This window comes from Sceloporus occidentalis, unplaced genomic scaffold (genome assembly GCF_023333645.1).
Source record: "Sceloporus occidentalis isolate IW3139 unplaced genomic scaffold, rSceOcc1.0.p SCAF_67, whole genome shotgun sequence".
NCBI lineage: Eukaryota > Metazoa > Chordata > Lepidosauria > Squamata > Phrynosomatidae > Sceloporus > Sceloporus occidentalis.
In genome coordinates this window covers 3,952,309-3,979,442 of record NW_028317047.1, presented here as the reverse complement: position 1 = coordinate 3,979,442, position 27,134 = coordinate 3,952,309, and the positions used below count along the sequence as shown (strand labels likewise).

Below are 27,134 nucleotides of genomic sequence, written 5' to 3'. Positions count from 1 at the left end.
CCCTTCCTCTTACAACTTTTGTGTCCTAGTTAACCCCTCCTCTTCCTGCAGGCTGTGACTATATTAACCAGCTAGTTCAGTTGCTGGTTGCCCTTACATGGTTCTGGACCCATTAGTGTGCTTCCAGTGTTTGATTCTTGTGTATGACCCGGCCTGCCTGACTCCCATTCTGGTGCTGATTCCTGCCTGATTTTGGATTACGTGGATTTCTGGACTCCTGACCTTGGCTCGTGTGACTACCCGTTCTGGCTCCTGACCTTGGCTTGATCTACGACCACCCGCTTGTCTTACGTTTTGGATTCTTGTTATTATTTTATTTTAATAAACATTTTGACCAGTACATTTTTGCCTCCATCCTGATTCACTGGTACGCTGACAGTTACCGGGCATGAGTATAACCTATGCAAATAAGTATCTGCTACTTGTGCAGCCAAGTCATTTAAAGCTTCTATATGTTATAGATGTTTTGCATATATTGTGTTATTGCAGGGTAGCCTCACATGAGGATACAGAACAAAACATCAAGCTCAAAATTTTGCTGCCAACCTCACGTTTATTGTAAATCTAAAGTTGTTTTTTTTTTTAATATTATTAATCCTTCCAATAAATATTTTGCATTGTATAATGGATTAAGGCAATTACCGATTTTAGTTTTTTTCCAATACATTATTAAATTTTGCAGTGTTCAGGAAAGCATGAACGCTTTTACCAAACGTGTTACATACAGGACCAAAAAAAATGTTAAATGTTCCAAACAGTTGCATAGTTTCAACTCACAATTATTATGACTATAGTCCGATTCAGCTAAGAGGACTGCTTTTTTGACAGGTATAGCAAAAATACACCGATGAGCAAAGAGAAAGAATGCATGTCAGTCAAAAAGAAATATTTCTGTGCATCATCCATTTCATATAGAAGCTAGACGTAAACAGAAGTGAAATGACCAATAAGCTAGATCCCATCCCAGATGTGATTTCAGCTTTTTCACAGGCAAATGCACTGCAGACATCACTGCGTTCCTGTGTTAAAATTAGACATTACAGTTGATTTCCATTATGCTGCCAATGAGCTATGAGGTTTTCAGGCATACTTCCACTTCATGTCATGTACCGAGCCCTTGCCACGTCGTGTCTCAACTACCTACCTGTTCATAAATTGCATTTCTCCACGATTTCCAAGATTTTCTGCTTGAAAAGTTACATAGCTTTTTTTTCCTCCATTTTGTAATTCAAGTGCTTAGAACTGAACAAGTTTAATGTACCGATCCAGCTGCAAAATGAAAGCTGCCGCATGTCAGTGTGGTGGCAAGATTTTATTTATAAAACCCCTCAGTGGTATGTCTGGCTTCCAGGCCATTCAACAAAGCCTTACCAGGTAGATTTATCTCCAAAACTGTAAATGATATGGCACAACATATATTTGCCCCAACCAGTAATTAATTACAAGAAGTTTACTGAGCCCAACTTGAGCCAAAATGATAATACGATGTGGACCATATATATCAATGCACATCAATACCTGTCAGCTAAACTGTGCTTGAAGATCACAAATTATCCGATACAATATACATTGACCCGGAGGATTTGGGTCTTGACCCGGAGAAGCGGTGCTTCACCCGGTAATATCCGGGTCACACCCGGAGAGTTCCCAGGTATGTGCATACGTCCCTCTTTCCAATTCTTGTGTAGTCACTTTGTGAATTTTAGATGTTTTTTATCATACGCCCTCTCTTATTTCTTTCATCCAAGCTAAACATTATTTATTATCTTAATTTATTTATATAGTGGCACCATATTCTGCAGTGGGGTACAATGGGTAAAGTAGAAATAACTAGTAGTGAATAACGTAACAATTTTCACTTACAGAAATAAAATGTATTGAGGACTCTTCTCAAATGACCGTGCAATCTAGAAGATCCGTTAGTCTTTCCTGATCAATTTAATTCTGCAAATTTATCACAAATTTGATTGACCTGCCACCCTTCATTATTGGCCTGATTAAAAAAATCACACATTTAACTAAATTAATTACAATAAATTAACTATTCACATTCTGCCTTATATTAACCTCAAGCCAAGTCTACTTATCCAACTGCTGAGTATCCTAAATAGTGTGGTTGTCTTTGGAGGGTTTGTAAGGGCATTAGGAGACTGGGAACCACAGCACTTAATAGTACATAATTCAATTTAGGATGTCTTAAAGAACAATGCCTTGTTGTCTGCATACAAACCACAATGAATTATGAGCACATTTAGTCTTTACTAAAAAGGCACAGATTCTGCAAATAGCCTAATAATTATACCTGGGAATTTCTTAGTTCCAGCTGCCCGGAGCCTTCCCTAGCGGGAAGCTGCCAGGACTGCCCACTGTTGTCGGCAGGGGGTCCCACTGACCTCGATGGTCCCACTGACATGGGAAAACACCCAAATGTAAAGGACAAAATGGGCGGAGAGCGGGGCGTGTCAAGACCCTGCTCCCGTGACCCGGAGGATTCAGGTCTTCACCCAGAGAACCGGAGAAACGGTGCTTCACCTGGAGATTTTATTGCACAGTTTACCAAATAGACCATCATTAGCTTAGGAATTCAAATCTAAAGTTTATTCCTGCTATCTGACATATGGCAAGACATGATGGGCCTTCTGCAACTTATCTGTATATACGACAATAAAACTAGTATGAATTGTAAGCCACTATCATGTGTGTTAACCGTATGATTCAGGACAATAAAAACCGGACTTAAATCTTAGTAATGCACAAAGCAGACGCACATTAGAACATTTGTCATACACAGCTTGAAGGAATTGAGACCCAAGGATGCATAAGTAATAACTAAGAACATTTTCTCTACACATTTTGTCCATTCTAGACTGAATCAAGAGCATTTAACCCTGAAAAAAATTAAACCCTAGAAAAAACATTATTATGTATGTCATGGATTGTGAATTGACAATAGCAGATATAATAATATATAGCGTAGACATTATTAGATTAGCAATACAGGAGAATGGGTGCTTGTTTCATTAGTACCTATAATTTCAGGCTCTGTTCCGCATTTTACATGCGGCTTGTCTACTATTCAGTCTGCAATGCCTCTGCTTATCCACAACAAATCCATTTGTCAGGTTGCATTGTCCTAATTCCCATGTACTTGCATTTCATTCTCTCTTTGGAAACGCCTTCCTGCTCTGTAAAACTGAATACCTTTCATGGTTTTTGTAATAAACTGGAAGTGAGTAACAGTGGGATATCAAAGGAAATAATACTCTAGTTGCAGTTGCTTCTGGGGTAGCCTCCTGAATGTGGCTTATACGATATATCATCTGTGCTGACACCTTTCACTCTCAATTATTTGGCTGCTGTCAAAACAAATCCATCAAATTATAGAGCGGTCTTCATGCTACTGTTTCATTGTAAGTTAGCTACATTAGCTTTGAAAAAGAAGGTATACATTTTTATCTGTATTATTTATTTAACACTGCCTTTTCCCTGGTGAGTTATCTCACAAGCATGGCAAATTCAAATTATCTTATGTCAAATGCTGAATAAGTTCTGCTACCAAATACGTTTTTTCCAATCATAGCTCACCAGGGAATATGCACACATAAAAAGACCCATTGTGTGATGGAAAAAAAAAATACATATTTTATTACATTATTATCAAGGAAGCCCAAAATTGTATGCTTTATTATGTACATACATAGATGGTCGGAAATGCAGTGACATAAGACTGATCAAAAAGGAATATGCCACATTCTGAGCTTATTTTAACATTGTCTAGGGACAGAGTAAGTATAGCGAACTGTAAATCAAGGGTATTCAGATATAGATGTATAGTTGTTAGTTGTTAATGAACTATAACTCTCATTAACCTCAGCCAGCCACAAAAACACCCAATGACTTATCGGATATTTAACTGAAATATACCGAGAAATACAGACATTTTCATACAAGTTATACACAATTCCTTATGTCTTGGGAATTCTCCAGATCTGTCCCAGAGTCTCCGAGTGAAGCCCAGGTTTCCAGAGTCTCTGGGTCACTTTATTGGCTGTTTGGAGCTAGCTCCACCTCGTCATACAGTAAATGTAACTCCACCCTTAAATGTTACTAGCCCCACCTATGTAATAAAGTACGGCAATATTAAACTATGTTTTCGTTATTATGGTTCAGTTAATAATAAGTATCACTGTCTATGACACTTTCAGTGAAACTGTAAGTAAGTCCATTTTTAAGATTATTACAATTCAATACTTTTAAATGATCAAAATAATGGAACCTCACTTTTCAAATGTATTCCTTCAAAAACTCCAACAAAAAAAAAGTTGTTCAGTTTTAATCGCGCGTTACCTCCTCCGTGGCTTCTTCTCTTCCACGAGCAGGGATGCCGAGGCGTAGCCCACGCGTTCGGCTCCCTGCTCGTTCCGTTGATGTGAGCCGCCGCCGGGTCCGTTCTCCTCCTAGGCGCGCGTCCCCGCCGAGTTTGAGGGATCTTGACGGGGCCCGCGCCTCTACGTCACTTCTTAAAGTGACATTTATCCTTTTTTCTCCTCCCCCTAGAGAGAGCAACGTAGAAGGTGTGATAATACAGGAACATAAAATAAAAAAATAATAATTATAATTTCCAAAGGGTCAGGCAATAGAGTAGTCTGGGTCACGGGCAAAGGTCAGGGCAGGCAGCAAAACCACCTAGGTCAGGAACAAGCAGGAGTCAATACCAGAGAGTTAAAGCAGGTCAAACGCTAAATATCCCTCCATGAACACAGATCCTCCTACCCACCTGTATTGACTCCTGCTTGTTCCTGACCTAGGTGGTTTTGCTGCCTGCCCTGACCTTTGCCCGTGACCCAGACTACTCTATTGCCTGACCCTTTGGAAATTATAATTATTATTTTTTTATTTTATGTTCCTGTATTATCACACCTTCTACGTTGTTCTCTGTGGTGAACGTCTCGCATCTCCATTGCTCTGGTTGCTGAGCGTCCTCGCTCCGCTAGGAGGCGCCTTTTCTGCAGCGCGGATCCACTGCCCGTACTTCGGTCGTGACATCGCATCCCTTAACCCTCCTCCACAAACAACTGAAAGTGCCTCATTAAAATATTTATAAACTTAAAAGGGGTAGGATAAAAGCACTAAAAGCTAATTTTTAAAAAAAAACAAACAAAACAACAAATAAATAAATAATTTAAAAAAAGTCCTTTTTAAAACAAAGTTATTGTAGCTGTAGCAGCAGAACCACTTGCCAAGGTTTCCTCTTCTTGGCTTGGACAGGTAGAGTAGTTCACAGGAGGGTTAGTGGCTGCGCTCTCACGGATGTGAATATGTGAAAGAAAGAGAAACACAATAGTGCAATATGTCCCAAAGCTTATTTTTTGTAAAATGAAGGCCGCAAGTGGCTACTCCAAAGTTACTAAAATTCACTGCTATAAAAAAATATCTATACCCTGGAGAGGAGGGGATATTGTGAAGATTTTAGGAAAGACTGAATTGTATTGGATATATTGTTTAAAAACCCTAACCCCTGAAGGGTTAAATATAGATTTTGACATGCACCTCTTTTTGTAATGTTCCAATTATGCTTGTTTTAATTTAAAATGTATTTATTTTTTATTTTTTGTGATGTATAAGCCACAGGTTGATGACCTCATTTGGCGCCATTTTAGACATTTCAAACTGTATAAAAACATTCAATGTATCAGGAGCCTTTCTATACACTCTGAGGAAGCCTGTGCTAGGCGAAACGCATTTGTGTATTATTTTATATTAACCTTTTGTTGGTTTTTATTGGTTTTTATTACCAAAAGTTAAAAATAAATAAGTTTTTTTTAAAAACTATTTTATCTTGCTCCTGGACCTTTTTTTAATTTATAAGACAGAATACCTTGTCAGCCACCACTATATCCTTGGTGGGGATTTTACCACCTATGCGCTGAGGAGTGAGCAATTCTATCATTGCTCACCAAAAAGGACCTGTGGACACTCCAGACTGCTCCAAAGGCTGAGGCTAAAGAAATTCCAAGGCAAGGATTATACCACCTAAATGCACATCTTGGGGCTAACTGAAGAAACCCATATTACATAGTGCTGCCAAAGAAATCTTTAAGGCGAGGATTATATCGCCCAAGCGCATACTTTGGGGCTAACTGAAGAAGCCCCCACCAAATGTGAGTAGCCACTTGCGGCCTTCATTTTACAAAAAATAAGCTTTGAGACATATTGCACTATTGTGTTTCTCTTTCTTTCACATATTCACATCCGTGAGAGCGCAGCCACTAACTCATTAAAATATTTGCTGTTGCCCAGAGGAAAACTGAAGAGGATGTTAATGGCGTTATCACCCTTGTAATAGCTAAATGATGAAGGGATAATATGTGAAGTTATAAAAAGAGCATTAAATACAATTATTAAATGTTTTAATACAGGTAATTTTAAATACAGATGCGCTAATTCCTTGCTTTAAATATTAACTTTGCGGAAGCCAAGAACGCTCAGGGAAGCCCCTAAATATCATGACTGATCACAATGGTAACCTACAGGTCTGCAGATAACAGAGCTTTATTGGAACATAATTTAATAGAATCCAGCAATTTCCTTTAACGTTTAGCTATATGACTTATACAGCACTGTATTTAAGGCCCAAAGAAAATATTTTTCTGTTTCCCTTAAGCAGTTTATTTATTAATTTATTTTAATAGCTACCTCTAACATTTTATCTTGACAGCTCTCATAACTAAGACGTTTATGCCATGCAAGAGAAAAACGATGACATTTGAGGCATATAGCTCCCTGCTTTTCATTCTACAGCAAACGGAAATATGGACCCACATCATGACAGGTTATGAGAGAAGACCCAGCTGATGCATAGCGTATTATATGCATAGCTATAATGACTCTATCTTCAGAACCAAAACTATAAAAGCTTTGATAAATGGTTTGCTCATTCTATGTATACTGCCTATGGGCCTTATACACTAAAGTAGGTGTTTGCAGGTGTTTCTGCAGAAGAGATGAGGTTTCAATTCAACTTCTTTAGGATGTTTTATGAAGAGCTAACCCTAGCATGTTTCTCCAATAAAAGAGGTAGATGGCTCAGTATAATTAAATTGATGACATAGCGTCCAAGTGATTTAACTATATATTATACAGGGTCAACCAGTCATCTTAAAAAAAGAAGCTCGCTAGGGTTGGGCCTTCACATGCAAGGTAAAGTTAGTAAGTACCCACTTCTTAAGTAAACAAACAAATTTCTGTCTGTTAATCATCTACATCCATAAACAAAGATGTAAATAAGGACAGCTAAGAGGGGCAGCTGTCATACCTCCCATATTGTGTGGCTCACTTTTTTGGGCGCAAAATCAAATTTTCTTCACTTGATTACACGGTATTCTGGACCCTCAGAATGGTTGCTATATAAGTTTACCAAAACAATAATGCTAGTGAGGATAAGCAACATTCGGGACATCAAGCCAATTGGCCATAAAAGTTGAGCAAAACAACTTGCTTAATATGTACTATCCAAAGATCAGTCCTGTCTCAAGAGTAAATGTTGTCAAAATGTTTATTCCCAACGACACCATATTGTTTCACAATGCAATTTTAAGGTCTATTGAGTATTTATTAATTATGTGGAAAAAACTAAAATCTATTTCTTTTCCATTTATACCATTTTCCCCTTTTTGTTTCCATTTATACTACAAACCAAGGATTCATCTTATGTTATGGCTTTGTGGTTAAGATGCTATTAGTCAGATAACTGTTTAGTAAATGCTACAGTATTGCTTTAATTAAGAAGATACTTGACAGAACACATGTTGTGATTAAGTTATGATTTTCTTTGGACTTGTACATGCTATTCCATACCGGATGCCCCATTTAATGAAGCTCCTTATCAGTCTAGATGCTGTTTAAGTCCCCTTGACAGCCAAAGAGCAAATTCTGACTTAGGATGCTAAATAAATGATTTAAGTGCAAGAGCCTTCAGCATTTAAGTAAACACAATAAGACGAGGTGTGCATTAAGTTCTAAAAACAGAACCCATTGAAGATGCATTATTATTATTGCATACGCAGTCTTCACTACTGTTAACAAATATGCATAGCTTTTAAAATCAGAAAGAAAGTGACCTACCTAAAGTAATATGCCTGAATCGAATATCCAATAACCTTTTTGGTATTTTGCATTCATTGTATAAATAATGAATGTCTTCCCTCCAACATCTCATCATTTTAAATAGTTTACTCCTCTTATAAACAACTCTTTCAATCCAAGAGGGAAACTGTTTGATATGGATTGTGGGTCAAACTCTTAGGCACTATAAGGCACCTTGGGGTCTTTTTTACACTAAAAAAGAAAGTGAGCAAATCTTTCAAATTTCTCGTAAAACGTGAGAGCGTAAGGACCATCCACTACATAGAGACCTTTCTGCTTTACTGTACATTGCTTTCCAGTCTAGAAAACTTGACTAGCCACTTGCTCATTATTCTGAATGTAATGGAAGATGAATTTAGTCCATTACTTTTTTTAAGTTTCTAAAGAAATAAAGAATTTGAACACTAGTCAGTTACTTACTGACAATACAACTACTCCTAGCAAGCTCTTTGCACCACTATTATTATCCTGCATCCTCACAGCTATTTCAGCAGGTCTGTCTTCTCAAGAGAACTGTCCAAGGTCCAACCACTGATCTACTCATTGTTATTTTTTTGACTGGCATAAGTCTCCCAACATTTTCCAACCATTCTGTGTAATGGTTGGAAAATTGAAAACCATCTCCAAATGTCATATTGCCACTATCGTAAGCGGGTATCCTGGCAGCTTCCCACAAGGTAAGGCTCAAGGTAGCCGGAGCCCAAAAGTTCCCAGGTATGAGAATTACACATCTACTTCTCCTAAAGCAGCTTAGGGCTGTCTGCCCTAATTACTGACATGCTAGCTTACGTGGCCAGCTACAGAACTCTGTCAGCCAAACTAGCTTCAGGAAGGTAGCCCCAAAGCAGGTCTCCCAACAGACTAGCCCGGCCATGTATGCTGGGTCCCAAGTTAGGCTATGCATTTTAATTTCAGTTTTCCTTTAAGAAGTTCAAACATCATTGTTCCTGGCGGTTTTAGAAGTCACCAAATTGCTGTTTAAGCTGAGCTGGGATGACAGGTTAAATTTAACACATAATCATGTAAAAGTGCTACAGCTGCACATAGTTGCAGCATTACTCGAAGCAACAGTGTTAAGATCACTGAGAATCCAGCTCTTATGGTTCTTGTCATTCTTGTTCTGGTTATGTTAGCACACAGGACTACCTGGGCATAAACTATCTCTCTAAGTGAAACATCATTGTTATTATTACTGACATTGGTGCTCATTAAAATACATAAGTTAGTCACTGGATTTTTGTAGGCTGTGAAAGCTATTTCATGTTCCTTGAAGGATTATACAAATGAACTGAGACAGCTTCATCTTGCTTAAAAGGAGAATTGAGATGTAGGCATACAAGTCAGAGACAAGGACCGCAATTATAAAGAAAAAAATAACAACTAAAGTTCTACCTAAATTATGTGGAGCCAGATAAGAAAACCATCAGCATTTTACGAGAACAGAAGTATCCTGAAGAAGGCAAGTCTCTCTCTGTAACTAATACTTCAACTACAGGCTTATACACTGTAGGGGCACGTGTGTGTCTTCAGTATATTCAATTAAGCATAATAATTCTTTTTAATGAGTTCTGTGCCAGCAATGTATTTTATTTTATTGAGATACATGTATGTATACTGTATCATATACAGGGTAGATAGATAGATAGATAGATAGATAGATAGATAGATAGATAGATAGATAGATCACTGGAATTTATTCACTAAAGAGAAAGGAGTGTTGGAGTTTCAGTCATTATTAATTAAAGTAAAGGTATACAATATACTTGTGATGTACGATAAGGACCCGCAGGCACTGTCAAATTCACTAACGGCATGAGTGACCAACTGTTCTTGTGGTTAGATTGGGTTAAAACCTTTTCACAGTATACCAGGATCCCTCCAGATTTATGACCTGTGTCTTTATTAAAGACAGGTTCATGACAGCTGCAAAGCATCACTGGGTGCCTGATTTCAGCAGGCTTGAGATACTAGTGGAGCCACCACGTGAGTGCACCAACTGAGAAGACATAGTGCTGTTTCCAGTGCTGTAAGAAAGTCACACAGTATACCTGGATTTTTATATTGACGGGTGTGTAAAAGCCAATCACATAGATTAATACATTTAAATCAACATTGCCAGCAACAGCATACATCCACTACATCACTCGCTCTCTTGCATTGATGTTCACCATATTTTTTCATAATATACTTGACATCATCTAATCTCCATAGCACCCTACTGCTCTTAAGTATCATAGTCCTTCAAATTTTAGAACTGTTCTTAAAACCCAAAGGAAAAATTGAAAAATAGTAGCTGTGATCCTTGAAGGCTGGCAATACAATCAGCTCATTGGCGTGAATTTGCAGGTGCTTTGCTTGGCAGAAATCACCGGGGAACACTTTAAAACACATGCAAAAATTTCAAAGTGATTGTCAGCCATTTCTGTATTTGAATTTACAGCGGTTACCAGTGACTTCAAGGATTATAAATTATTATGTCACAATGCTTGATCGTCAAAGTATAACTATGTGCCCCTAAGGTTTTAGCAGTGGTAGCAGATCCCAGTTTTCTGAAGGTTACAAACCATGTGTACCAAAATGCTAAGGCGAAAGCATTTTACTTACATTAGTGTGTCAGATTTGACAAAGTTCAGTTTAAATGATACTAAAGGGCAAAAAGAAGGCAGTGGTAATTCTATAAGTACATAGTAAATTGTGACAAAGCAAGTGTTTCCTTATCACAAGTATACAGTATATGGTAACTGCCCCTTCAAGTACTCTTTAACCCTGTGTAAACCATTCAGTATGCGTGAGATACTAGAATGCAGTTCTCAATTGTTAGGCTGCTCGGTTTTCATCTAAATACCAATGGTCTATTATTTGTAAGTTAAATTGCTAGTTTTTGTGCAAGACTCTATTTGTACAGAAACTTTAAGAAATGGGAATACGAATTAAAAGTGAAAATGTTTATCTCTTTACTAATGTCTCTAAGGATTTATTTGAATTATTTTACTAAAACTACAGGGACAACTTAGCAATGGCTTATTTAGCTGTATGAACTTTGGAAACATAATCCAGGCTAATAACAGCTGGCACTTTTTGACCCAGGCAGCTGCTAAAGCGTCATTTGCTCTCCCCTAAAAGTAACTAACATATACAAACACACAGTTACCCTTGCACTAACACACTCACTCTAATACACACTTTTTACTGTATCATACCTCCCCTCACTCTATCACACCTCACACAACCTAAAGACTTAAAGTATGGGGAAAAAGGGCGGCCTATATTCGGGCCAATACCCCCAAAATCTGAATATTAATTTATGAAAAAAAGAAAAAGCCTGAATATAAGACGACCCTATAGGATAAAAGTTTTACCAGTAAATGTTACTTCATGTAAACTATGTGAACAATTTTTTTTTAATAAAAGCTATGATTGACTTTTTTTTTTTTCAACCTGCCCCCCCAGTTATGCACATCTGCCCCCTGGCTTGCCACTCTGCCCCAGAAATGCCTTATACCCCCTATTCCACTGTGCCCCATGATATGCCTTTTAACCCTCTAAATGCCACTGTGCCCCGTGATATGCCTTTTGACCCCCTATGTGCTACTCTGCCTCCAGAATTGCCTTATACCCCTGTTTGCCACTCTGGCATTTAGGGGGTTAAAAGGCATATTATGGGGCAGAGTGGCATATAGGGAGGTATAAGGCATTTCAGGAGGCAGAGTGGCATATAGAGGGTTAAAAGGCATTTCTGGCGACAGAGTGGCATTAAGGGGGTTAAAAGGCATTTCACAGAGCACTCTGCCTCCAGAAATGCCTTATGCCCCCCCATTTAACACTCCCTCCCTCCCTCCCTCCTCCAAACTTACCGGAGCTTCTGAGTCCCCGGTGCGTAGTCCGGGCAGCGTGTAGAGCTCTACGCGATTCGCGTAGAAAACGTGCGCTGCAGCCGGGAGGAGGTGCGTTTCTACACGCTGCCCGGACTAAGCACCGGGGACTCAGAAGTACCGGTAAGTGTGTGTGGGGGGGGGGGCAGGAGGATCCAGGTCTCCTGCATCGCTGCGGGGGAACTGGATCTTAGTCTCATAGTCAGACCTAGTTGAGGTCTGATTATAAGACGACCCCGATTATAAGACGAGGGGTATTTTTCAGAGCATTTGCTCTGGAAAAAACCTTGTCTTATAATCGAGCAAATACGGTATATTGTATTATGTATTAGCATGTATAACATCTAATATAACATTATTAGTATGTTGTATTACCTTATTTTGTAAAATGTCAATATAATAGCTTTAGTATTATTATCTTGTCTCATCCAAAGTTGTGTTTACTATATAGGAAAACAAATTGTAATGCAATTTATTTTTTGTTACAAGGGAAAAACTAATTTCCAGTAACTATGTGCTGTAATTTGTCTATGAAAAAGGAGGGAGATTGGTTTATTTTAAAAGATAGAGCATCACGTTTATCTATTCTTGCGTGAGTTATCACAGAATGTACTTCAATTCACAACTGAAGTAAAAATTTCAAAACCCATGAGTGTTATTTACAGCCCATTCTAAACAATGTCCTGTTTATTGTGTTCTTTAGTGAGTTACGGTAATGAACATTGCCACAGTAATAGAAATGTTAGAAACATAGAATTTAACAGCAGATAAGAACCATTCGGCCCATCTAGTCAGTCCATTTTTCTGATGTAAGAACTCAGACTTTAATCAGTCTTGTCTTAGATTCAGCATAGCTTTGTGACTATCCCATGTTTGTTTAGATTCCCTCACTGTGTTAGCCTCTACCACTTCTGCTGGGAGGATGTTCCATTTATCTACCACTCTTTCCTTATCCATTGTTGCAAGGTTGTTGAATTGTGTTATGTTCATTTTACATATTCACGCTCTGAAAAAACCCTCTTCAAAAAAATCTCTTCACCGATCGATCAATCAATGCTCTGAAAAATATGCCTCATTTTATATTTGAGGTCGTCTTTTAATCAGACCTCAAATAGAGGTCTGACTACAAGACTAAGATCCAGATCCCTCGCAGTGCTGCAGGGGACCCAGATCCTTCTCTCTGGCAGCTGGTGGACGTCTGTGCGATGTGCGCAGACAACCTCCGCTGCTGCCGGCTCTTCCTCTGGGGCTTCTATGACGGAGCACCGGCATCACATGACCTTCCGGTGCTCCACCATAGAAACCCAGCGGAAGTACCGGCGGCAGCAGCAGAGGTTGTCTGTGCGCATCCCGCAGCCCGTGAACGCTATTCATGATAATACTCTGGAATGTTGATGTATTTGTATAATAAGTAATAAATAATGGTTTATTTAGTTTGTCTTTATTCATTTAGGTGATTTACAATGTAGTTTACACTGGTAACATTACTTTTCCTAAATTTAGTCCTATGATGGAAGTTATACTATGTTTATACTGTAGGTATATCATATGACTAGGGACATATTAGAAGGTGAAGTTGACAGTTGTCAACACATTCTAGGCATTGTGACTTATGTCTCGCGGCCCTGACCAGTATCTCAACTGATGTTCCTGACCAATGTGGATGGATCATGATGCATCATAGCACTGCCACATAGTGGACAGGAGGTGGCTTGATCTTCCCACCTTCCGTGTTCTGACCTGATAACGCAAGAAGACTACAAATGAATCAGATCAAGCTAGTCATCACTAGTTGAAAAGGCTATAGCTTAGATGGTCATTACTTCTTAATAAACCACTGTTTCATTATAAAGAGGCCATTTTTGTTTGACAAAAAAAATGGGTGAGATGTAAAATACATTTTAAAAAATAAATCAAAATTACAATATATATAAAAACATAGATGCGTGTTTTGTTGGAACTGCTCCCATGACAAGGTGGGCAGGTAGCCAACGTAACGTGCACATCCCGTAGGGGACACACTTTCTTTTTCACTGCTTCTTCAGTTTATTGTTTAGTTTAATGCTCTGTTGATATAGCCATTAGATATATGCATTGATTATTCTTACGTTTTCTATTCCCCTCATCTTTAGGCTGGATTTCTACTGTTAGCTGTACTCATTATTCCATTACTAGATTGAGCAGATGGGACATCCTATTTTTGAATCTTCCTTTTAGTGAATAATGTTCTACTTGAGGTGATTTTGGGGTCTTCTTTATTATGTTCTTGCTTTTAAACTATAATCAATAAAATATTTGCCCCATTTTCTAAAAGGGTTAGATTTACTTACATGTACAAATTAGGGTAATTCCGTGCACTAAATAAATAATTGAAGAGTACTAGTCTATGATGCTTGCCTAAGGTTATTATAGGCTCCAGAATGGTTGAGTGGTATTAATTCATGACGTACTGTGTGTTCCATTACTTTATGTTTATTTATAATACTATATATATATACCCATAAGCAAAAACAAGCAGAGGGATGCAGTTTTATAATGCCTGTTTCTTCATTAAGATTTTATTATCTGCCTCTTCTAAAAAGCCTCTTCCTTCACTTTGTTAAGTCCGCTTTTACTCAATGCTGTTTCTGCATTATTTTAATCTCTACTTCCCTACTTTACATGCACTCTCAAATTTTAAACAAGTAAAAAATTTGTGCATTAGCTTGCCCTTTTTCATTTATGATTTATAACTGACAGGTTCCTTGCCGCAAGTTAATGGTATGAAAGAGACATTATTTTAAACATTAAAGTGAAAAGCATTTACAAGTATGATAGGAAGGGTCTGTTGACATTAAACTTTAAAATTGCTGCAAGGTGAACCCAAGGATTGGTTAAATCAACAGGTGTGGAGCTCAAATGGTAAAAAAAAAAAAAGGTTTGTTAAAAAAACTAAGCAACTTTGGATTTGAACTTTGCTTTGTGTTGACATTTTTATGACCTAAACACACAAACTCATGAATGGTCCAAAAATGTTATAATGTACTACATATATGTATATAAAGAAAATTAAATACAATATAATGGTTTGCTGGGCTGTGGTCCCCACTGCAAACATATGAGGGTTTCTACACAATCACCCCTTTGCCCCTTTTTCTCTTTGCCCACCGCTCAGCTATTTGTTGTGTAGGAGATGTGTTTGGCCAAACTTATAAAAAAAAAAAAATAACCATTAAAGAATAAATATATATATGTCTATAACACTTTAATACACATTCTTCTATGGTGAAGCTGTCAGAGACATTATACTGTCTCCATAATCTATTCCAAGACAAAACGTGTTGGACCTTTTGTTTAGAAATAATAAAAATAATTGGTTATTTAACCATTACATTACTATTTTACTGCTATTTTAACTATAATATTACATTATTGATTGAATTATTTTATACAACATTCCTTCAACACATGGAACTGAAAGCTCAAATAATGTTGGCCCAAAATTAAACAAAACAACCTACTTATATGATGTTAAAAATAAAACAATCCTGTTATTTATCCATGGTCCGTTAGAGGTTTTAATGTTTGTGTTTAACGTAACCAAACGTCGAATCAAATCCAATTAGGAACCAGCATTATCATAGCCATTTAATTAGCTCTTGCCTGAAGCATGCTCATTGAATTCATGTCACTGTTTCATATAGAGATGGGTCAAATGAAAATCTAGTTAAAATGAACCTTTGTTATACTGTATGTGCCATTGTCATCTGTGCAAATTGCCTGACAAGGACATGACTTGGAATACTACATGCTGTCTATTTGTGTAACATATAGAGTTATTTCATTATATTAAATTGTATGATATTCTGAACCTACTACTAGTGCTTTTTACCCTCTTTTACTTTCTTATCCTAAATTTATGTCTTACAAATACCCCCCCACACACACTGTTTTACATAGCATTCCCTCCGTCTACCCATGACACTGACGGTTCTAATCTTGGTCTTCTGTCTTCCACTTCCCTTCATTTTGTATTCTCACTATTGTCTGCAGCATTCTTCTGTTCTCAATGATCTCAACTCCTCCACCTGCTCCATTACTTCTTCATGAATACAGGCTCATGCCTTCCTATGATATCTTTCCTTCAGTTCGTAATACTAAACATGTATTTTTTCCCTTTTTTTGATCACTCACACTCTCTTTTCTTCTCCCATTTCCAGTGAACCTACCATTTTATTTCTCACTCATCTGTCAGTGTAGATTAACAATTCCAGCATTCGGTTTCTCACTCCATCTGAGTTACTGAACAACTGTGGGTGGTTTATTTGAATTATTAGTGCAAAATCCCTTGCACATTCAGGAATTGATCTGATTGACAACATACTGGTATCCTGACAAGTCTGCTTTGTCAGCTGCTTTGCTGGAGTCTAAATCTATTTCTAGAAAGCATTGCTTATAGAATAAATCAGTTGTAAAAATATCCCCAATGTTTTGAAACAGAAGAAAAAGGTTCACTTCAAATAAATGGCATCAGATACATGTTTTGGGAACCTAAATGACCAGGCTTACCTTGTAGATTTTGCAGTGGTAGCGTCATAATTCCTCCTGCTGTAGCAGCTGCCACCAGTCCTTGAATGTTGGTCAAATTGGCTGTAGGCAATGTCAAGACCAGTCCCTGTTGCCCTCCAAGCTGTCCTGCCATGTTAAACGGGATGAGGATTGGTTGGTTGAGGGCCGGTCCACCCCCTGGCATCACACCTGCTACAGCTGATGCCAGTTGTTGGGCTGCCAGCAGTGGCTGTAGAAATATAAGTCAAAATTACTTGATATATTGCCTGATGCAATGTATGTTAAAAAGAAGTATTTTTTACCTACTTACCCACCCTTGATTTACATAGCGATTTCTCCATGCATGGCTTAAAACATGAAAAATAACAACAGATCTTCATGTAAGCCTGGGTATAGTGTAACCTTTGTTGTGGATAGCTCTTATCTTATAAGGTGATTGTTATGTTTTAGGTTATTTTAAAAATTTCTTTAAACCAAATCTGTAATTGCAATAAAGTATAACATGATATCAGTCTGCTTGGGTTTGTATTGGGTCTATCATACATTCCTTTAAAATGTTGTATCATTGTACCCCTATATTCTTATAACGATGATTTCAAAGATCTTTTAGTTAAAACTCATTCTGTCCGATTAGTAAACATTTCTAGACGTAGGAACATTGCAATATTGATCTCAATAGCATTATCTTACTCTATATATGGGTCACTTTGTATGTTGGCATATGTAATAACTTGTTTGGCTACTATATTTAATTTGCATTTTGTGTTATGTAAAACAACTCTGGTTTCACCTTCTTACAAACGGGAAAACGTAAAAACTTTATAATGTATGACTTTGTCAAAGGTTTCTCCTACATTCTTTCATCTAATGCAAATATCTTTTACTTTGCTGAAACCTATCTCAACAGCTACTAATAATACAAATTCAATGATTGCCAAAAGCAATATGATTTCAAACATCCCTGGGGAGACCTTAACGTACTTCAGCTGTTCTATTTTCATAGTTGCAGCTTACACTTCAAGATCACTAAGTCAACTAATAGAACAAGTAGAGTGTGTCATAATGTGCATTGTAATAGCTAGAAGATACTTTGCCTGTATGTTCATGTGAACTTGGGAATTTGCAGGACAGAAAAATACCATCTGTGGTGTACTATTTATCTAAAATATCCAGTAAAGATAAAATATAAAAATATTTTTATGCTTTATAAACATGTGAAAGTTGAGTCAAAGAAGAACGACTTTTCAAAATATAAATCCATCATATGGAGGCATTTGCTTTATCAGCTTTGCTCAGTTTACAGAAGTTTTCAAAGGAGATCTATATAGAAAATTGGTGTCATGAGCTCTTTATAAAGTATTTGCATATAAAAGAATTTCCCCAAACTGAAAGGGCAATGGCTTACCTACACAAGAGATATTTTATACGTGTAATTGTAATAGGTACTGGTCTTCACAGGAGTCATGTCACTTGCAAGTCTAGTAGAATAATGGAAGATCTATGGCAGTGGTCCATTCCGTTGAAAAATTGGAAACTCCTGATGTGATTTGTAATGTTAATATATTTCTTCATAGCATATCCATGTTTGAGGGACACATTCTCTGGGTATAGTGTAATGATATCAAATCTTTTATAGGCAGAGACAGATCAAGGTCAACTGGGGCCCTGGGGCAACGCTGTAACAAGGGGGCCCCTTCAAGATGCCCACATATAACAAAGTACTCATCAAATACACAAAGGCATAATGCATATACATGCATAAACACACAGATAGGCACAATGACATGTATTCATCTAGAGATATCCCACATATATACATAAACACTGGCTGCAGGTACCTGGCAGGGGGATTCTGACACAGAAACTTGCCAAATCCTCACAAGTAGACACGCAGATTCCACTCTAACTCCGGCTATAATGAGACCGATGTCTAAGGATATGTAATGCCTTGCAGGACGCTTCAAATCAATATGTTTACATATAAATAAGAAAAATGCATGTATATGTATTAGCCCCAAAAAAGAGTCTTTAGTAATTGGTATTTAGTAATTTGATATTTATTATTGGGCCAAAATAGAAAAGGGTGTAAAGTTACTAAAGCTTTTGGGATGTTTCTTCTTAAGATCAAACATTCTATATATGTATATTTAGGTGAGCCCCTAGTTCAGAATTTAGCACATCTTAAATATCAGTTTTGTTCCTTGCAGATATTTGTAAGCACCCTACGGAGATACTAAGTTACAATAGCAAGAACCTAATAGCATCTAAGATAATAACTGCTTGTATTCCAATGGAAGAAAAAGGAAAGGCAAATATCTGAACTTATGTCTACTATGGGAAAACGTTTGACCTACTGTTTATTTGAAGCTTTGGTTTTGTATGATTTCTCTGAGAACTCACTTAAAAGACACTGAATTGTTGCATTCCAGAAATTAGAAGCCTATGTGATATTGCCAAGTGTTTAACATGTTCTATAATGTTTTTAGATATTTCTAAGTATTCAATGTATACATCAAGCCAGAAGATTACAAGGTACATGTTATAAACAGGTATATGTTATAAATCTCTTTATGGCTCTTTTCTTATTGTATACCAATATATTTTATACTTGGTCTTGTTAGTGAATTTTATACACTTTATTTTAATATTACTATTATTGTTTTAGATTGTGTCATTATAATCCGTAGTGTTTATTACTATTGATTTTGCATTGTTCCTCATTATAATAACAATACAAAACCTAGTGGTGCTCTAGAAATACATTAGTCATAATAACAGTAATAATGCTAAATATTGATAACACATTATTACATATGTATACATGAGCCAGTTAGATGAAATATATATATATATATATATATATATATATATATATATATGTGTGAACATGGATTACCTATAGCGGTTACTTTCTGGGGTTGCAGTGATAGGGTAACTAATTGTGACTAACGCAGTACTTTGCAAAAAAAGACATGCCAGGTTGGGTCATTGACTTCAGCATTCCATTCATGTATTAGTACACAGAAGCTTAAATTTTCTCCAATAAAACATAAATCCATAATTTCTTGTTACTGCTTAAAATGACTTTGATCTGAAAGATCAATACTATCATTTTATTTTCCATGTTTCCCAGAAATATTGTGATATTATCACGACAAAGCAGGAGAGCATCAGAGCAAGATAGCAGTGAGACCACTGACGGGTACTGCTAAGCAAAGAATAGAGTATCCTTTTGTGTTGAAAGCTGGATGGGTCACAAAAGAAAGAGAGATCACCCAAGTGTTAGAGGGAAGACACAGCAGGAATGTAGCATAAGATGCTATGTGCATCCTCCATTAACCCTTGAAAAGCTGGGATGCAAGTGATGAGTACACACTGTGCCATGCATTGCACATCTCTCCAACACTGAAAGTGTTGTGTTATTTTTTGGATTTATTTTATAATTTGTGGTAGTTTCATGTGTTTGCTGCCCATACGCAGCAAAAGCTGCAATTTGATTGCCGATCACACATGTATAAAGATATAGAGACATTCAAGCTGGCAGATTAATAGATGATACGATATGTACAGTCACACTATATTGCACACAGAGTATTTGAATCTGAATCCCAGTTGTTTTTTTGAGTGTCTCACTTATCTCCCTTCACTTCAGGTACCACAGATCATAACCACTTTTTTCAGGACTCCTATAAATCATTGTTATACCATTATTTTGAATATAGAAATGCACTTCACTTACCTGAGGCCCAACTGAGTATCCTGGATGCGACTGGCTGGCTTGATGCGAATCGTTTGTGCCTGATTCAGCCGGCACGGAGTTGCCTCTGGCCCCTGAAATGCAAAAGAGAGTCTCTGCCTTATTATCTACACTGGAGATCAGCACATTGCATTTCACCAGTGATGTCATGAAGCATCAGGCTGAAAATGATATGCTTAAATGGTTTATCAATAACCCGAGAGCTCAAATCACTTATCAGCGGCATAAATTATGTTAACATTAATTCCGACCAGCTGGCTCATTCAAGGAGATACAACGATCTGACAGCAAAGAAACTGAAGCTATCATCAGCAGGGCTAATCTGGGTCGCATTTTACATCAATTTACATACATGAATTCCCAGAGTGACTGGGTACCGTAATTTCTTTTTACGCTCTGTTGAACAACAACTAGTGTAATTTCTCAACATGAAACAAATAAATTACCATCAATGGCATGGATTTTTTTTCTCTCTCTAGTGAGGTATTATACCATCTGTTCCTAACTGCCTGCCTACAAATGAATATGTTCTACTGCAAAATGATGTAATATTGTAAGCAGCATTTACCCCCAAAGACATGGTCAGTGGTTTGGAGATATTTTTCACTGTGGGAGGCCGAGTCAATTATGATCGTTTCACAATAGTTATATTTAAGTGAAATATACACTTTATCTAGGGAAACCTATTTATTTTAGGGGAAATAAAAACACCTTGAGTTTTCAGACATTAGTTAGGGTTTAAAAACAGGTGATGTTTTTTCAAGGCACCTTTATGTCCATAAAATTGACTTCTGGCAACTAGTTCTTATTTTAGTAAATAGATAAGGTTTTTCCTTTCAAACTTTTACTTTACAAAAACTATATTTAGGTGACAACCTTATAAACATAGACTTTACCTAGGGAAACCTACTATATTTTATGACAAATGAAGCGATTTATAGATGTGTATATATGCTAAAACAAATATTAATTATATGTTCTACAAAGCCCCCATCCCTATTATTAAATACATCCAGTGCATACAGATGTACATGAATCCCAAATGAAAGTTCAAAACATATTGTACTGGTGGACATGCTTTTGAGGGCAACAACTCATAACCTTCATGATTATTCTGACATCTTATTTTGGTGGACAGGTCCACGTTAACATAATGCATCCAGGTACCTGACATCCGAGACAAGAAGGGTGTCATAATGTTAACGCTATCCTTGCATATTAGTATTCTATCAGTTTTTTTTGTCTGTGAATGAGGAAACCAGTGGTTTGTTTCACACAGTATTATGATATTAGAGCACAGAGGGGCACACCATGAAAATATAAAATCATATAACATAATACAATCTTTCAATTTTCACACCTGTTTTTCCCAAAATGACAAATTGGTTCTCACTATGCATTATACAGGGCTGGCAAAGCTTATCCTGCAGCAGAATATTACTAGTAATGGCTTCATAATATATAGTGAAGTGGAGGAGATGAAATAACTCTCCTTATAGCTCTCCCTTTAGTGAATAGACCCCTTTGATTCCTTTTGTTGTTTTACCTTGGACTCTGATGTAACACGAAACTTCTAATGACTGTGAGTTGGCCAATGAGACAATTTCTTTGGCTTGTCCATGTGTGTTGGACAAAATGGTGGAAGTTGTCATCAATCTGAACTCTACTGCCAGAACACTTGCAAGTTGCTATACTGACCTACAAGGACTCGAGTTCAGCTTCCAAACTAAAACTGGGTCAACTGCAGTTGATTTGGCATTCAAATAAATTCTACTTAATAATTAATAAATCAACAATAAAAAGAATGGAAAATGCCAAGATAAGTCCCTTTACAATTGGTTAGCTGTAACATAACACTTGTGAAACGCGTTCCTGAAGAAAGCTGCTTGGTGGCCAGATTTTTTTACGTATCATTTTTTTAAATTGACGTCAGTTTTGAGTAGGAATTCTCTTGAATGCACACACGCTTACTCGCAAATTCAGACAATGAATTGCAAGCTCTCAACCCACAAGCACATCCATGGTCACTTGTAAGATCTTCGCAACAGTGGAAGGCAACTTGCAAGCGCTCAACGTTTGTAGTAGTAGTACTGGTTAGATTTTGGGATTGATTGAAGTTTTATCAGTGCAGTTAACCATAACTTTTTTTTTTTTTTTGTTTTTTTCGGTTCACAATATTTTTTTTAATTGAACCTCATCTCTTCTCATTTTGGGGTAACAATTCAAAATTCAAAAGATCAATTCAAAAATTCAAAAGATCAGACTGAAAACAAAGTGATAAGTTTCTCCCATGCGCTAATGATCATACTGTCTGCCATACATCTTCCCAAACTTTCACAGTAGAATAACATTATGCGGTGTATGTAAGGCAAAAGTACATATTCCATCCTTTACATCCTGCTTACACAAGGTACAGATGCATGATCTGTAGTTGTAACAGAAACCCGCCAACACCCATCACCTTTAGCACTGTGGGGGCTGTCAGTACCTTTTGAAATATGTGCTGCAAGTATTTTTTTGATCTAGTAGTGAGTCCCATTCTCCTTTTCAGTGACAGTGCTAGAAATATAAGATGTTCCCACTTTGTACGGCTTAAAACACATACAATGTGCTTTACTTTCTGGCATATACAAGAGTATTATGAAATGTGCTGACAGTGAAAAGTATTCTGTATATAGGCAAACATGGTAATTGGATATATATATATATATTATTTTTTTTATATATATACATATATAAGAATCAGGCTAGCAAGCCTTGAAAAGTGGCAAGCATGACTATTTGTAAGCAATTAGTAGCCAAACTCATTTTTCTTATTGTTGCTTCTACAAAATACAAGACAGATTTCATTGAAAAAGGCTTGTTCTTTTATCTAGCAACTGCTGACGGACATCTGTAAAAATGCCCCACTTCTACACGCAAATGCGCATGTGCAGCCTTCCCTGACATTTGGATTTCTGATACACTAGCGGGAACAGTTATTTAAATATTATTGAGAGCGCCACGTTTTTATTAGTTACAACTATAGCATCAGTTTACCCTGTTATAAGGAGGAAAGCAATAAATACATATAGGGATTTTATGTTTTATTTATTCTTGATCATGTTAGAAGGGCTCTTTAAAACAGTTTCTCCCTAATCTTTTGTGAGAGATAATAGCCTCATAAATAATTTAAAAACAGTTGAGCATATTAAAGTGATAATAAAATTGACTGCTACATATTATTCAATGGGATTTGTATCTTTGTGGCACTAAGTCCGTCACAGCGGCAGTATGTAATAGGATTAAGTAATAAATGTGCACAGCTATTATGCGTAAATTTGAAAATCTGATTAATCTGTAATATCCTTTGAGCAGAAACGGACATTGCACTGGGAATACTTACAAGCACTCAGCTGAAATTTCTAAATTGATTTTGGAACAAACTAATAAAAACACAGAGACTTGCTGACATTTTTATAAAGTGAATTCTGTCAAAATAGGTCTGGCATTTAAATGACCACCGTCATTTAATAGCCGCGAGCTGGACTAAAATAACAGTTAAAAGGATTTTTTTTTTTAAATGAGACGGAAGCTAACTTCAGAAATAATATATATAGAGAGAATATAAGACAATGTTTTTCCATCATGGGCAGGCTCAGACTGGACATGTGGCAAACTGGGCAAACACCAGGCAAGCCTGTGCCTGGTGGCATGGGTCACTTACCTTTACTGACGGAGATCTGATCCCTTGCGCTGTCCGCTTGATACACACTGCCGGGGGCACTGCAAGGGCGTTAGAGCGTAGCATATATCGGCGTGTATATGGTTTATTGGCCCTGGCCAGGGACAATTTAAATTTCCAGTACAGCCCTATACCTATACATACCTATGACTATTGTTCACTGCACTAATTGAAACTTAGAAACACAAAATTACCATTTTCTCTGAAAAGTAAAATTTCCTTTTGTTACATCTAAGCCTTTGACACTATTGTTGTAGATTATGACCTCTTGTCCTAAATTGTCTCCACATTTGTATAATTTGCTTTCTGTAATTTGTTAAATCCCTTTATGTATTTAAATGTTTCTGTCATTGAGAGCTGGATCCATTCTCAGAAAGATCCACCTGCGTGAGCTCGTAGGTTAAAAACGTTTATTTTCCTTGATGTGCCTAGGTCATCTTGAATCCAGAGATTATAGATGGCAGTTATGCTCAAAGAGCAGATGTAGGTAGCATAGAAAACTAACTCTAATGTAATTCAGTTACCCAATTAGATGTACTAATGTGCGATTAGAGGAGAGATTTCACACTTCAACTCATATTTTATTCTCTGATGCATATTAATATTAGCATACTAATTTCCTCCATTAAATTCCGTGCACACTGTAGCACCCAATCTTCCTCTCGAGTGGAGTATGGGATGCTGTCAGGCATTTTACTGGTGTGTCAGATGGCCGGTCCAGGCCTGCATGCAGGACTAGAGATGTAGCTCAACTGGTGGCTGTCAAATTATATATAAGGCAGGGGGCAGTTTGGATCTACAAATTAATGAAGGGTCACACGTTTGCAGTTACAATAATCCCATACAATCTCAGGCATGTTTGGTGCATAAATACACTACATTTTCAGCACGACAGATACTCATAATACCCACGATACCCACAGGTGCTCACAGCACATGCACAAACACAACTCACAACATTCACAGACAAGTTACATTCATTATAGTAACTCTTCCATACTTCTTACTTCATACATCTTTACTCAGGGCCATCTTTACCGCAGATATCACACTTACCTCAAGACCCACTCAAAAAGGTTTTTACTACTCACATGATATTGTAGAGCACTGGGATATGACATCATACACCAGAGTCCTGCATGATATTGGTGGCAGATAAGCCTCCCAACAGAAGTGGAAGAGGTTAACACAGTGAGGGTATTTAAACATACATGCAGATTTCCTGCATCACAGCAAACAGCCTGCTTACTACCATCTCAAGCCAAGCTCTTGCAAGATAGAAAATCATGACTGTATCATAACAAACAGCCTGCTTACTACCATCTCAAGCCAAGTTATTTCAAGCCAAAAACTGTCCTGCATTATAACAACAAGCCTGCTTATTACCATCTCAATACTTTGTATACTTATGCATTTTTCCCATTTACACTCACTGGCCACTTTATTAGGTACACCTGTTCAATTGCTTGTTAACACAAATAGCTAATAAGCCAATCACATGGCAGCAACTCAATGCATTTAGGCATGTAGATGTTGTCAAGACAACTTGCTGAAGTTCAAACTGAGCCTCAGAATGGGCAAGAAAGGAGATTTAAGTGACTTAGAAAATGTCACGGTTGTTGGTCTGAGTATTTTAGGAACTACTGATCTACTGGGATTTTCACGCACAACCATCTCTAGGGTTTACAGAGAATGGTCCGTAAAAGAGAAAATATCCAGTGAGCGGCAGTTGTGTGGACAAAAATGCCTTGTTGATGTGAGAGGAGAATGGGCAGACTGGCTCGAGATGACAGAAAAGGCACTCCTGTCAGCTAAGAACAGGAAACTGAGGCTACAATTCACACTGACTCACCAAAATTGGACAATGGAAGACTGGAAGAACGTTGCCTGGTCTGATGAGTCTCAATTCCAGCTGCGACATTCAGATGGCAGGGTCAGACTTTGGTGTAAACAACTTGAAAACATGGATGCATCCTGCCTTGTATTAACGGTTCAGGCTGGTGGTGGTGGTGTAATGGTGTGGGGCAAATTTGGGATCCTTAGTACCAATTGAGCATCGTTTAAACACAACAGCCTACCTGAGTATTGTTGCTGACCATGTCCATCCCTTAATGACCACAGTGTACCCATCTTCTGATGGCTACTTCCAACAGGATAATGCACCATGTAACAAAGCTCACATCACCTCAAACTACTTTTTTGAACATGACAATGAGTTCACTGGGATGTGATGGAACGGAGATTCGCATCATGGATGTGTAGCCGAAAAATTTGCAGCATCTGAGTGATGCCATCATGTCCATATGGACCAAAATCTCTGCGTAATCTTTCCAGCACCTTGTAGAAAGTATGCCACGAAGAATGAAGGCAGTTCTTAAGGCAAAGGGGGTCCAACCTGGTACTAGCAAGGTGTACCTAATAAAGTGGCCAGTGAGTGTATGTACCAAATGTGTGTTTTGGGGAGATTGTTTCTTTTTTGGACGAATGTTGGTATTTACCTTTTTGTACATTCCTTTTGTCCTGATCTGATCCCCCTCTGGCCTCCTACATCCATAAAGCCTTACCTTTTTAAATGTCTGTCTCTGAATTATTTCTCTCTTTCTCCTCTTGTACCTTTCCTGCATCATAACAAACAGCCTGCTTACTAGAATCTAAAGCCAACCTCTAAACCACACACCCCTCTACTCATTTTATTTACACATACTCTTTTCTATGCTGAAACCACTTAACCCTAATTACTGCAACACGAGAGCTACTACTCCCTCTTATCACCGCTCCTTTTGTTTCAATTACCCATACTATTTCTTTAGATTGTAAGCTCTCGAGCAGGCTTTCAAAAGCCCACCTTTCCTGAATGGAAGATTGTATAAAAGTACCATAAGTCTATTTGGCAAGCTCACAAGCATGGTTCTCATCTCCTGACGTGTCTGTATGTATTAATGTATATTTGTTATGTGTGTTAACTGTCCCATTTAAAATGCACAGCATTGTGTAATTTCTTGGCGCTTAACCCCTTCGTGACAAAGGCTGATTTTACTTTTTGTACCCTTCGTGACAATGGCCGTTTTACATTTCTGCGCTGCTTGTG

At 37.5% G+C, this 27,134-nt stretch overlaps 1 protein-coding gene across 1 annotated transcript in view; it reads right to left on the bottom strand.

Moving 5' to 3' along the window:
- The window catches only part of LOC149286664 (POU domain, class 6, transcription factor 2-like), a 275,293-nt gene that overhangs the window by 99,872 nt on the left and 148,287 nt on the right, over window positions 1-27,134 (bottom strand). The window contains exons 3-4 of the mRNA XM_089493834.1: window positions 20,305-20,396; window positions 16,566-16,794 (exon numbers count right to left, since the gene is read on the bottom strand). Of these exons, the coding sequence (XP_089349960.1) occupies window positions 16,566-16,794; window positions 20,305-20,396 (321 nt within the window). The remainder of the gene's footprint in view (window positions 1-16,565; window positions 16,795-20,304; window positions 20,397-27,134) is intronic.